Below are 14,400 nucleotides of genomic sequence, written 5' to 3' on the forward strand. Positions count from 1 at the left end.
CCCCGTGTCTGCCCAGCTCCGACCTCAGAATCTCTACAACTCTGCCTCCTTTGCCTGGGCTGTGCCCTCTCCTTGTCATTCCGGCTGGCCACTGTGGCCCCAGCCCCAGAAAGCAGGCTTCTGCGTACGCCCAGAGCTTTCTGCGTTTATCTTTGACCTCACACACGCCTCGAGTTCTTCTGATGCTCTAATTGTCCGTTGTCTGTGCTGGCTGCTGGTGGCATCGGGGCGTCACCATTGTCCTCACAGTGCCTGGCACCTCAGACAAGACGTGCCCAAAGCACAGTCACAGGACAGCACAAGCAAACACCAGTGGTTCAAAGCCCGGCCCTGGCCAGGAGGGTTGCTGGAGCTTCTGCTTCAGACGTGGCCTGGTGGTCAGGGCGCTCAGACCCCGTGGGTTTCAGTCCCTGTTCCCACTCCTCCTGGGTGCCGTGTGACCTCGGGTAGGCATCCTACCTCCGTGCCTCTGTCACATCTGTAAAGGGGAGCCAACAGACCTGTCTCGTTGGATCTTGTCATGCTTAAAGGGCTTAATCCATGGAACATTCTCAACTCCACGCCTGGCATATCGTGATTGCTCAAGAGCTATTGGCAACTTTATTTTTTAAAAATGGTATTGTAGTTTTTGGGAATCAGTAACACATGTGCATGATACAAAACTCAGATGTTCTAGAACATAAAACTCAGATGTTCTAGAACATGCAGTGACTCCCTCCCAATCTGGCCGCAGTTAGGGTCTCTATCTTGTTTCTTTTTGATTTTCTTAGTAGCAAAACACAGGCATTCTAATGTACCTTTTCTTTCTTTTCTTCTTTTTATTATTATTTTTTTAATAGTGAAACTGATCAGTACAAACCTTCTTTCCCCCTCTCTTAGTGTACCCAGAAGGAAGTTCCACATCCAGAGATGACAGGCTCTTGTGTATATGTAGCTGCACAGTGGCATGGGTGGTCCATAATTTATATTTCACTACTTCCCCCTTACTGGGCTTTAAAATTCTTTAAGATCTGAATTTTTCTTCTTATTGGGAAACTAACAAGATCGTAACCATTCCGTGGGCAAATTTTTATTATTGCCAGAGATGAGGTCTTGCTCTGTCACCCAAACTGGAATGCAATGGTGTGATCATAGCTCGCTGCAGCCTCCATCTCCTGGGCTCAAGTGATCCTCCTGCTTCAGCCTTCCCAGCTTTGACTTCAGGTGCATGCCATCAGGCTTGGCTAATTTTTAAAAATTTTTTGTAGAGATGGGGTCTTGCTATATTGCCCAGGCTGGTCTCAAACTCCTGACCTCAAGCGATCCTCCCACTTCAGCCTTCCAAGTAGCTGGGACTACAGGTGTGAGCCACCGTGCCCAGCTCTGTGGGCAAATTCTAATGGAATGTCCACTCTGTACTTTTGTATCTGAATCTTTATGAGTTTGTCCTCTTGGGCTTATTTGTATCTGTGAGATTTCTTTGAGATTTTACTTAGATACGGTAAATTGGATAAATCTTAAGTGTGTACCTTGATTTTTCTCATAAATGCTATGCCCTCGTAACCACTGGTCAGATCAATAGATAGGATGTGGTCTTTATCTCAGAAGGTTCCTTCCTGCCCCTTCCAGTTTCCCAAAAGGGAACCACTGCTCTGATTTCTATCACCAGAGACCAGTTTTGCTGGTTCAACTTCAAGTCCACCCTGTGACTCAACAAGAGAAACAAGGGCACATGTCTATGAAAGGAACGTACAGGAATATTCAGACCAGCCTCATTTATGATGGCCCCAGTGGGAAAGACCGCAGATGTCCATGGAACGGTGAATGGATGAACAGACCGTGGGCAATCCACGCAATGGGACACGATTCAACTATGAAAAGTAATGAACTTCAGACACACCCAACAGTGTGGAGGGCCCACACAGAGAGACGCTGCTTCCCCGGGACCCTCCGGGGCCCCCTTCGAGGGTTCCCAACATGGGTGGGGCTACCCTCCTGCTCAGGAGGGCAGTAATGCCAGTGACACTTGCTTGGGGACCTGTCATGCCGTCTTGCTGTGTGTGGGACACATCTGCCCAATACTTGTTTGCCCTTCCAACATCCATCTAGGTGCAAACTCTGTTTGAAATTTCCCGAGCCTAGAATCTTTTGCCATTTTATATGAAACAACAGTGTCCGTTGTGAGGCGTCAGTTGCCCTGAACATGCTGATCTTGGGTCAGTACCCAGCTAGACATGTTCATTTTCCTTTCTCGTGGTACAGGGTGGCCTGTGGTCTTCCTGCGTGGTGGAATACAGGCATATTCACTGTTCAGTCGGCGCAGGGCTACTTCCTTATGTCTTCCAGGGTGGTTGGGCCTGCGTAGTTCCATTGTGAAATGTATAGGATTTTTTTCTTCTTAGAAATGAGATTTCGCGAAGTTGACCAGGGTAGACTTGAACTCCTGGGGTCACAGAATCCTCCCACCGAAGCCTCCCTAGTAGCTGGGACTACAGGCACATGGCAGTGCACCCAGCCTCATATAGGATATTTATTTTTCCTAAGCAGCTCTATTGAGGGGTTATCTATATACTATGAAATTCACCCATTTTGAAATAAGTGAATTTTAGTATATTTACAGTAAATTTTAGAAAACATCACCATAGTCCTGTTTTAGAACATTTCAGTCACCCGAGCAAGCTCTCTGCCCTCTGTCTGCTGTCAATTCCTGTCTTCTGCGGCTGTGGATGTGTCTTTTCTGGACATGAAACACCTCACGTCATCAACTACTTTGATTTCACCTTTATATCATGCATATGACATTATATTGATCTTGTACCTGTAGGAAATGTATTTCCCTATTGAGTATGGGGGAGTTTGTCTAAGCCTTGTCAAGGAAAGTACCCCCTGGGAGTTCTGGGGTGGGGCACAGCCCACCAGAGGGAAATAGTTCCATTGGACGTGACTTTCAATCCTGACACTCCCCAACCCCCTTGGCCTCATAACCCTCCAAGAGCAGAGCGTTCCCCAGGGTTAGTGTCTTTGCTGAGGTCGCCCAAATTGCAAGACTGAGTTGCTGCACCACGTGTGGTCACACTTCCTGCCCCTCCAGCCGGACGCGTGAGTAATTTCTGTCCCTTTCCCCCCTCACAGGGACTTCCTTCCCCGTGGTTCAGGAATTGTCACCCGGCGGCCTCTCATTCTGCAGCTCATCTTCTCAAAAACAGGTACGGTGGGCGGCCCACAGCTGCAGCTGGAAACGAACGTGGACTTGGTGTCCAGGAGGAGCTGGGCTGAGGGTGGAACTTGGGTCCTGGGCTGTGGTTTGGGTTTGAATTCACTTGTTCTACGTGCGGAGGGAAGTTGAAAAACAGCTCAGTGAACACACACGCCCACGCTGCAAGCCCTCAACTGTGACCAGGGTGCCAGGCGCCATATTCATTTTCTGTATGTCATAGATAACATGTTTTTGCTGAACCTTTTCAAATTCAGTAGCAGACATGGTGACATGTCCACCCTCAGTGCTTCGGTGCACCTCCCTTTGCAATAAGGACACTACCCTATGTTGTCACAGAAACATGCCCACGAACAGGAGTCATTTCCTGCATGTTGTCCGAGTCCCGGTGTCTACTCCATGTGTCGTCACTTGTCCCCCAGAGATCTGGCTGGTTTTGTAGCTGCTCTGATCCATCCCACACTACACTCGTTTGTCATGCCACCTTCTCTTTTCATAAGAGCAACCTTGCCCCCGTCTTTTTAATCAGACATTGCTGGGAGAGACCCAGCTGACTGAATACGGAATGACGACCCCCATGTGGATTATCCCCCCCGCCCCGCCCCCGCCTCAGTTTATTTCTGTTCTTCCCACACAAGGCTGACTTGAGGCCGGTGTGTGTCCCAGATGGACATCCGCTCGGGCCTCCTTGGAAAGGGAAACTGAGGCTTAGCCAGGTCACCTGCGTTTCCAGTGGGGCCGCAGATCTGGGATCTGCACCCAGGCAGGTCTCACCTCAGTCACGCCCCGCCCAGCCTTCCCACCTCCATCCTCTGGCTCCACCTACCCCAGTGGGTGGGCGTGGCTCCAGGGAGAGACAGCAGCCTATTGGCCCAGCACCTCCTCTTTGTGAGCTCTGCCTTGTCATAGGCCAGGGGACGGGCCAGTGCGCTGCCTCTTCTGGGTTCCTGTGTCCAATCAGCTTTGCCAGGAAGGGGTGGGGCCGAACAGGGGATTTCAGAAGCTTTGGAGCTCGGCCCATGTGGGTTTCTGTTTCCCATTCAGCAGGTTGGGGAGCGGTAGTGAGAATCTACATTTTTAATGAGTTCCACTGTGATGCTGCCAAGGCTGCTGGTCCCTGGCCACCCTGGGAAAGCATGCCCTGGCAGGTGGGGGGTGGGAGCTGAGATGGCCCACCTTCCAATCCTGGCTGGTAGGAAGGGACCGCGGCTCCGGACAGTGCAGAGAATAGCACCTGCGTTGTTTGTTGCCCCGAGGACCACGTTCTGTAATACGTGGAGGGGAGGAGTGGAGAGGAGCCTGTGAAGACCCTCTGCTGGCAGGGGCACCAAGGGCAGGAACACCTGCTCAGGGCCCAAGGGTTAACGCTATTGCTTACATTCTTCTGGGCTTCCCTGACCACTTGCCTGAATGCACACAGGAGCGTCGTCTTGAAAGCCCAGCCTTAAGCCCACTTTTGAGACTTGTGTCCTTAGGTTGAGGTGTACCTTGACCAAATTCCTGTGGTTGCTGGTGGAGAAGGACCTCCGGGACCAATGCCAAGGTGGGGCACAGGAGCAGGCGTCAGAGTGGTGGGGACCACGGGAGATGGGTTGGCATCCCTGCTGGAGCTGAAGACATAATTGGATCCTGTAGGGCTGGATGGGGGTGTAGGGGGACTCCCACATGGGTGTGACCTTTCTTGTGTCTCCCAGCTCACGGCTCCCCACATCGGGTGGCTCTCAGATTGGGGAGAGACCAGCTCAGCCCCCTGGCTGCCATGTTCAGGAGGGACAGGTGGGGACAGGAACGTAGGCAGGGTGGAGGGGGCAGGGAGAGGTAGAGAGGTTGGTGTGGTACCAGGCAAGCGGTGATGGGGCCTGGCCAGGCAGTGCCAGGTGTGTGTGTGTGTGTGTGTGTGTGAGAGAGAGGGAGAGAAGGTGTGTGTGTGTGTGTGAGAGAGAGAGAGAGAGAGAGAAGGTGTGTGTGTGAGAGAGAGAGAGAAGGTGTGTGTGTGTGAGAGAGAGAGAGAGAGAGAGAGTGTGTGGCAGTCTAGAGTGACCCCCAGGCCAGGCACTAAATAGCAGAGGTATCCAGGCTGGGGCAAGTGGGTGGGAGGTGGGATGCCCTCCTAATGGGGGGGGACAATGGGCACGTTGTGGGACTCTGACTGCTGGGCTTAAGGAGCCTTGGGGGCTACACAGGACTTTGTTGCTCCTAGAGATTGAACATTTGTCAAGCTGGCTCTTGGTGACCAAACTGGAGTCAGGCTGCCACCCTTTCCTGGCCAGGGACTCAGGCAAGTGACTTCCACCTCTGTGCCTCCGTATCCTTGTCTGTAAAATGGGGGTAATAGCAGTGCCTTCCTCATGGCCGTGGCACCCCATTTGGCTGTGGCATGGCTGCCTCCTGTGGAGTCTGGAGTCCAAACACGTGGCCCCTGAGGCGAGCCCTGAGTCCTCCTTTCTGACTCCTGTGACAGCCAGCGTTACCCGGCTCCCCTTGTTCAGACTGGTCTCAGTGAACCATTACTTTTAACCAGCTTAGCTTAAAAATTACCTAAAACCGCAGCCACCAGGATGTTTGGCGGCCTCTAGGTGAACCCTGTCCTCTTTGGGAACCACCCATGAGCCTCATAAGCCCCGGGTGCTGGTCCGTGTTCTTGTGTGGAATGTGGATGAGGGGCCTCATGAGCTCCCCACCCCTGACCTTCACCTTGACTTTGGTCTGTGCTCACAGGAGCCAGAGGAGAAATGTGAGGACTTGGCTCCAAGGCTTCCTATTGGCCTCGGAATCCAGTCCAGGCTGCTTCTCGCGACTTTGTGGCCCTGGCCGGGCCCTGCTGGTCCCTGGCACCTCACATCCTCCTGGTCCCCAGCTGCAGCCGCTGTCTCCCTCCTGATGCTCTGGCCGAGCTTGTCTCTTCCCACCTCCTGGCCTTTGTGGTCACTGTGCTCCCTCCCTGGGACATCCTGGCCCAGTCTTCCTCCTCCTCCACTAGTTGACTCCCATCCCCACCCCAACCCAGTCACTCTCCGCTTTTGTCATCCCCCGTCCACACCCCCACATGTGTCACGTGACATCCTTCTGTCCTGCTCTTGCAAGTGTTTTCTTGATGTTCTCTGCCCATACAGCAGGAGGTGAGCAGTGGGGAGTGAGCAGAGCTTTGTCTGTATTTACAGCTGCTCTCCATCACTCGCATCACCGCCTGAGCGCCTGTCAGATCAGCAGAGGCATTAGATTCTCATAGGAGCATGAACCCTACTATAAACTAAACTACACATGCGAGGGATCTAATGCCTGATGACCTGAGGTGGAGCTGAGCCAGTGATGCTAGCGCTGGGGAGCGACTGCAAATACAGATTGTCATTAGCAGAGAGGTCTGACTGCACAATAAATGTCATGCGCTTGAATCATCCCGAAACCATCCCCCACCCACCTCCCCCATCTGTGGAAAAATTGTCTTCCATGAAACCGGTTCCTGGTGCCAGAAAGGTTAGGGACCCTTGCCCTATGGGCTGCCACTGTGTCCCTTCTGGCCTTGTGGGCAGGAAGTGGGCAGGGTAACTTTATCCAGTACCTTCCCCCAGCCAGCCTGGCCCTGGCGGGGCCCCTCCTGTAACCCTGGCAGACTCTGGCCATAGCCTCATGCCTGGAAGAGGAAACCAAGCTGGCGTGGATCAGGCTGGGATGCCAGCCCAGGCTGTCACCTTCCCAATGGCAATGTGGCCTGGACTGGGAGATGTACATGATTTGTCTCAGAACAGAGAGAGCTTGAGGGCCCCACACACCTAGGCAATGCTGTGTGCTGCACCCCTGCTTGATTGGCTGGAGGTTCTGAGAAACGGACCTGGTCTGATCATGTGGGACCCGGGGTCTCCCAACCGTGTCTTCATTTGTTCCTCCTGGGGACACCTGCCAGTGCCAGCACCGGGAAGACAGGTACTGTCTCCCTGCCATTGGCTGTTAGCCTGCTCATTCTGCTCTTTGCTGGGGTCAGAGTGAGAGAGGATGGGATGATCCGAGTCATTGGGGGAAACTGAGGTGCTGGGTATGGCTAAGGTGACGACCGCCTGGGCACACTCTCCTTCCTCTCTTCTCATCACCTCCCCAGCTCCGGCTGTGGTGCCAGACAGGCAGGAGGTAGGTTTTCCCGGCAGAACCCGGGCATTTCGAAATTCTTAGGAAATGCCAGCAGGCACGTGACTGGTCTGCCTTTAGGGCAGGGAGGGCCGTCTTCTGACCAAGTTGGTCTCTGTAAGCTCCTTTAGAACTGGAGGGTCGCCGGCTGGAGGTGCCCCTGGTGCCCTGACCCCAAGAAGGTGGCAGCCTGTACTTGTGACTCCCTTTTCTAAGGGTCTTGCGTGGAGGATCGGCTGTTTAGCACCATGGGGACCAGCTTGGGAGTTGGTCACAGGGGTGATAGTCTTCTAGGCTTGAGCACGTAATGGTTTGTAATACACTGTCCCATGAATTTTTACCAAGCAGCTACTATGTACCAGGTATGGGGAGAACAGTAAGTGACCCCAAGTCCCTGCTCTCTGGTGGCTCTGACTTCAGTAGAGGGAGACTGGCTTAGAGAGAGGGCAGAACCTCTCTCTAGAAAAAGCCACTAGTACAGACAGTGAGCCCACAGTTGGGATGTGGTTGAGAAGCCCTGTGGTGGGCGAGGGTGGCTGTCTCCCTCGCTTGGCAGCGCAGCTGCTGGACGAGGGCCCGGTTTATTGCTTCTTTCCTGCCGTGCATGGGGTGCTGGGCTGGGTCCCGCAGAGTCCCCAGGGCCTGATCACATGCTGGCTGAGAGCCTCCCAGAGGGGACCCAGGCTGACCCTCTTCCCAGGGAGCAGTGCAGAGTGGCGGTGGGGAGAGCTTGCTCTCTCTGCAGTGAGGGCGGGGGTATCACTGTGAGAATGCTTCAGTGTTGGCCCAGGGACCAGAGGAACTGGCTTTGTTATCTGCAAATGCTGCGGCTGAGGGTGGGTAGGGATGGAAGGGCAAAGCTTGGCAATGGGGACCAGGACAGGCAGAACCAGTGGTGGCTCAGTGGCTTGGCCTTGGCTGCTGTGGACAAGTTGACAGAGAGCTCACCCTTGAGGCTTCTGACGTATTCTTGGAGCCAGTGGATCATCAACAAAAGTCATCTCCAGCATTTGAGCACGTGTAAGGCTGAGGAGCCCCCTTACAATCTGTTTCTCACGTTTTTATTCTCCTCTCACAGACACCGAGGTGTGGAGAGGGAGCCTGGCCACTGGGCCACCCCTGTCCCCGCCATGGACTTTCTGGACCCTGAGTGTCCTCGGGGCGTGGGAAAAGGTCGCTGCTTCTGAGAGATGGCACAGGCTGAGAAGGGCAGAGTGATGTGAACTCAGAAGTTGGGGAGAAGGAAATTTTAGAGTCTGGGGCATGTGGTGAAAATTGTGGCTTTTACTCCAGTTGAGGTGGGAGCCATGGAGGGTTCCAGGTGGAGGAGGGGCAAGGTCTGGCGTTAAGCTCCGTGGAGTCTAGAAGCTTTTAAACCTCAGACTTGACTCTGGAATGCAACATTCGCTTCCAAAGTGCCCAGGAGCCCAGGGAGGAAAGGCAGGCAGTTGGGGACAGGCCTGGTTGGCTCCTGGGCTTTCTTGGGCACAGATGGGTGTGGTGCTGCTGCCCGAAGAAGCTGTGGCTTTCTAGCACCTTCTCCGGTGGGTTATGATGGAGCCCTTGGGGCCTTCTGCCTGCTCAGATGGTGGCAGTGCTGGCTTCTGCTCTTCTTGTGCCAGCATTGACTCATTAAGTCCTCATTCAGGCCCTGTTGTGATGCCTATTTTATAAATCAGTAGACTGATACCCTGGTGTGCCCTCCGACTGCAAACTGAGCTCATAACTGCCCGTGGCAAGCTGCCAGCACACACTGGGCTCTGGGGTGCTGTAGCTGGCAGGTCACGGCCCCATCGGTTTGATCGAGAGTGACCCAGCTCCAATGAGAAAGGAGGCCAAGATGCAGGCAGGGAAGGCTGCCTGGAAGAGGGAGCAGGCTGGCAGGCCCTGGAAGAGGAGGAGGAGAAGAGGCGGAAAAGGTGGAGCCAGGCTTTCCACACACTAGCTCTGTTGGGGCAGAGGTCTGCTGGGGAGGGGCCTGTGTCCCAGCCCCAGAACCCACTTCCCCCCACATTCCTTGAAGGGGGTTGGTCTCTCGTGGGGGCTGAGCCTAGGACCTAGAACTAGAAGAGAACTGAGGTTTGCTGTGGGGGGTTGGGGGCTGTTCCATTTTTAGTGGCTGCTACAGGAAGAGCAGCCGAGTGTTTCCTCTTGTCCCTGTGGAGGGCTGGAGAGTGACTGTCCTTGGGAACTGGGTCAGCTGATGGCAGGGCTAGAGTTGGCGACAGGGATCTTGGATCCTCCAGCTGGTGTCCCTATTGCCCCTGCACTGGGTGGCCCGAGCCCGTGCTGGACACAGTCCTCGGTGATCGGAGCCCACTGAGTCTTCCTGACCCTGCAGCTAAAGTTCTGTGATGTGAAGATCCTTCCTGCAGCCTCAGAAAAGCTGTCTAGCTTGAGAGCCCCTACCTGGCGCCAAAATATCTGAGTTCTGAAGCCTAGCCTCGTCACTGAACTTGAGCCATGTAACTTTGCCTCTCTGGGTCTCAGTTTCCTCACCATTGAAAGAGGGATAAGGAGAAGCCCGCCTGCTAAGGGACTTGCGGAGAACACGTGGTACTGCATGCAGGGCCTGGCCAGACTGAGCGAGGGCCAAGTGTTGGCCATGGTTTGTTAGGTTATGGTGATGGGATGGGCCACCTCCATGTGTAAGGAGGCTTCTTTCTGCCTCCTTCCACCTGTGGGTGGAGATTCTAGACCCGGCCAGGCTTTCTGCGTCTCAGGGGTCCTGACTTGCCCGTGTGGCAGCCGATGGTATGGCTGTGCTGTTCATGTCGCCAGGTCTCCTCCTGGTGGACATTGAGGCAATTTCCAGTTTTTTACGCTTTGAAGTGACACAGCAGTGCACATCTTTGCATCTCTGCATGGGCTGGTTCTCAGGCGTCTGTCAGCAGGACGAATTTCCCTCTTCTTTTAGCGTCACTGCAGGAGCTGAGATCTCTGATCCTTGAGGGCCTCTACCCCCCACCCCCAGCATTTTACTGTGAAAAACTTCAGCCATCTGAGCAAGTCGAGGCATTGTACAGGGAACGCCTATATGCCCAGGGCTTCTGTCCCACGATGAACGTGTTCTATGTTTGCTTTGCCCCGGGTCGGTGTTAGGGGACTGGGTTTCTCTAGGTTGCTGATAGAACCCACGCTGCCTCATTGGTTACTCATGCGTTTGCCGTCAGCTCAGTCTCCGTAGGCTGTCAGACACCCCCGGGTTCTTACCTCTGCTCGAGGGTCTACCCAGAAAGCATTTCACCTGCGGGGTTGTGTCTAGGTGGGGGCCCCTTGGACAGGCAGGAGGGGAGGAAGGGACTCCAGACGTCTAGACAGGCTTTGGTGAGGCCAGCGGGGTGCCCCGTTCCCTATACCTCGAGAGCACCTTGCGGAAGAAGAGCAAGTGAGTGCCGTACACATGCTCCTGGGGTCTCACCGCGCTGGAATGTGCCGGCAGCCTGTGATTCCCCCAGAACCACAGCTTTTGTCTCCTGTGACCGGGACCCACCTTGCGGGAGGTCCACATTCAACACAGGACTCGGTCGCTACATGTGAACACCCAAGCAGAAGCCTCATCAAATGTACTTGTTCTCTCTCTCGGTGAGGCAGCCCCTGTATTTCCTCTTCTATTCTGTTCATCAAAACAAAACAAAACAAAAGAATAAACATCGGTCACACCCATTGATTTTTTTTTTTCCCCCTGACTCATAATATGACATGACGTGTAATTTGCAAAATGGTGCATGAGAATGTCTGTTCCACAAGAACTGAGTCTTTTGCCAGTATGAAGTTTAGTCTCTCGGAGGCCACCCTCAAATACTTGCCATGGAAATGAATCTCTTGCTCCCCGAGTTCCTGGAGTAACTGGCTGATTTTTTTGCTTTTTCTGCTTACGAAAGTGCTTCCCCTAGAAGAAGTTCATGCACTCCCCTCCCCACACACAGCGAGACCACTTCTGTTTCTCACCGTGAGCATCTCTCTTCCCTTTTCAGAATATGCTGAGTTTTTGCACTGCAAATCCAAAAAGTTTACAGACTTTGATGAAGTCCGGCAGGAGATCGAAGCGGAGACCGACAGAGTCACGGGGACCAACAAGGGCATCTCCCCGATACCCATCAACCTGCGCGTCTACTCGCCACACGGTAGGCAGCACAGGCTAGGACCTGTCCCTGACTCCATCTGCCAGTCATGGGTAGCATCTGCCCACTCACAAACCAATATGCCACCGGTTGTTGTCCTTCACATGCACGTAGCCATCTTGATACGTATCTGTCACGTGTGATAGGTGCATAGCACCGAGAAATCTGTCTCTGCTCTAAGAAAATGCAGCATGTCGGGGAGACTATTGGGAGTGGTGAGGACTGGGGCAGATTGCAGCCATATTCCTCCTTTAGATTGATTCCAGTCTGCAAATGTCCTGATTTAAAACTGTATCACTATCCAGGCATAGTGGCTCATACCTGTAATCCCAGTGACTTGGGAGGCTGAGGCAGGAGGGTCGTGTGAGGCTAGGAGTTTGAGACCAGGCTGGACAACATAGCAAGACCCCATCTCTACTAAAAAAGTAGAAAAACTATCTGGGCATGGAGGCACAAACTTATAGTCCAAGCTACTTGGGAGGCTGAGGCAGGAGGATCACTTGAGCCCAGAAGTTGGAGGCTGCAGTGAGCCATGATGATGCCACTGCACTCCAGCCTGGGTGACAGAGTGAGACCTCATCTCTTAAAAACTATCACTGGAGTAGAGTTGGTTCAGGGTGTCTGTAAGATGGAGTCTAAGGGGGATATACCAGTAAAGGTGTGGTCCAGGCAGAGTGTCAGACCCCATGCTGATGTCTAACCCCCGAGGAACACGGGGAAGTGGCTGAATCACTACAGGGCTGTGTGTGCTTCCCCTCCCCTGGCTCTGATGACCTTTCCCTCTGGCTTCCCTCCCAGTGTTGAACTTGACCCTCATCGACCTTCCGGGCATCACCAAGGTGCCCGTGGGGGACCAGCCCCCAGACATCGAGTACCAGATCAAGGACATGATCCAGCAGTTCATCAGCCGGGAGAGCAGCCTCATCCTGGCCGTCACGCCCGCCAACATGGACTTGGCCAACTCGGACGCCCTCAAACTGGCCAAGGAGGTCGACCCACAAGGTAGCCACCGAGTCCCGGGGCAGCAGCCCCCTCTTCCTCTGAGCCCAGGACTTGCCCAGCCTCCTTGATTCCAAGTCACTGGAGTTGTCATTTGTGCCTGGGCGCTTTGGGAAAAGGCCTCCTGGGACACAGCGTTTCCTGCGGGAGCCAGCAGTGCTGGAGTATGTCCCCTGGGAGATTGTTGTGCAGCAGTTGGACAGTCCTCCTTGGACACGACAGTGCCCATGTTGCAGGTGCTAGTCTTGCGGGGGAAGAGCCCAGGCCTCCCAGAGTGCAGATCCCACCTCTAGAAGTTACTCATCCTTCCTGAGGCTTGGTGTCCCCCACCCCCGCCATATCAGAGCAGGAACATCAATCCCAACCTGTATAGCTGAGACGGGGTTGGGACGTCATCTCCATAAACCACTCGGGGCTGGGCAGGTGACATCATAGAGTGACTGGATACTGATGCACGTTCAGGGCTGTAGGGAGGACTGGGGACTGTGGTGTCCCTGGCCATGAGTGTTCAGGGTCAAACCTTCCCGATGGCCTTGTCATCAGTACATGTTCGTTAAGCACCTGCCACGTGCCAGGTTCCCTTTTGGCCTTGGGAACTCGGCAGGGGCCAAGAGCAGCCGGCTACCTTCTAGGGAGCTGAGATCCCAGGGCGGGGACAGTGCAATAAGGATACAAGCAAGTGAGAGCACGGCAGGGGGTGGTAAGTGCTGGGAAGAAAATAGAAGCCGTTGAGAGTGGCAGGGAGTGAGTGGTTGGGGACCTCTGATAGGCAAGACCAGAATGATTAAAAGAGACAAAATCCAGGAAAATGGACAGTGGGTGCTAATGGTCTGGGGGTGATTAGAGTGTGGGGTGCACAAGTCCCAGCACTGAGGCCTGAGTGGCTGCAAGGAGGGCCTGAAGGGCTGGGCCCATCGAGCTGGCGTAGCGGTTTGTAGTGGGGGGCTGGGGTGTGTTCTGAGAATGTTAGGGGTTTCTAGCCACATAGACACACATGGACATCCATTTTGTACGATGCCCTCTGACCGTCAGGGTTCCAGAGTGGTTTGGAGGGAATTGGGGACCAGCGAGGGACTGGGTCAGTTGTTGCGGGCAGACAGGCATGGTGGCTCTGGGTCAGGCCCGGGGGCAGGGGTGGGGTAGGGGATGCTCACAGCCCTATTCTGCACTACACCTCCATCTCCCCAAGGTCTTCTGGGGCGCACATTCCTGGGAGGGGCCACCCCCACCTCCAGGGCCTGCTCCAGGAGCCCACAGCCCTCCAGTCCACCCCAGCCATGTCCCCCGCAGTTGTGGCATGAAATGAGCTGTGAGTATGACGAAGACTTCAGACACTTGAGGCTTGATCAGGCAGTGACAAAATGGGAATCCGTTTGTGAACTCAATGCTGGTCTTATTCTTTAAAAACAATTTTGTTTTCTGCCTTCAAAAGTATTCATGATTATTACCCAAAAAGTATTCATGATTATTACCCAAACTTAAAAAGTTGCCGATGGAAAATATAGAACCCAAAAAGTGACAGGTCCCTCCCACTGTAGAGATATTAGTGGCCACGCTTGGTAAATGTTCTTCCATACAAACTCACAGTTTTAAAGAGTGGGGTGATCTTTCCTTATTTTACTGTTTGTGTGTGTGTATCCCTGTGTTATACCATAGTGACAATGTCAGTCATCCCCTGTGAGGCCTGTGTTGCTATCCATAGGACGGCCCATTGTTGACTTGGCCATTCCTTTGTTCTTGGCCATTTGGGTTGTTTCTGGTCTTCCATGGACAATGCTCTGGTATGATCAATCATTGCCATTAGAGTTGATGGCCCTGGGACCCCTCCCCAGTCACATCCCTCTACTACACTCTCAGTGCAGAATATGAGCTGGTGGGGGGTCCCAGGGAGGGTATGGCTGTCGCCAAGTTGGCACCCACCACTTGGAAAGAGAGTTGGTGGGGTGGTTTCCAGAGTGGGATTTT

The 14,400-nt window shown here is 53.8% G+C and overlaps 1 protein-coding gene across 9 annotated transcripts in view; it reads left to right on the forward strand.

Moving 5' to 3' along the window:
- DNM2 (dynamin 2) overlaps nucleotides 1-14,400 on the forward strand; it is a 76,561-nt gene that overhangs the window by 23,717 nt on the left and 38,444 nt on the right. For all 9 annotated transcript variants that reach the window (XM_069478387.1, XM_069478348.1, XM_069478363.1 and 6 more), the window contains exons 2-4: nucleotides 3,112-3,185; nucleotides 11,290-11,439; nucleotides 12,235-12,438. In XM_069478387.1, coding sequence (XP_069334488.1) covers nucleotides 3,112-3,185; nucleotides 11,290-11,439; nucleotides 12,235-12,438 — 428 coding nt within the window. The remainder of the gene's footprint in view (nucleotides 1-3,111; nucleotides 3,186-11,289; nucleotides 11,440-12,234; nucleotides 12,439-14,400) is intronic.

The sequence above is a fragment of the Eulemur rufifrons genome, chromosome 2 (genome assembly GCF_041146395.1).
Source record: "Eulemur rufifrons isolate Redbay chromosome 2, OSU_ERuf_1, whole genome shotgun sequence".
Lineage (NCBI taxonomy): Eukaryota > Metazoa > Chordata > Mammalia > Primates > Lemuridae > Eulemur > Eulemur rufifrons.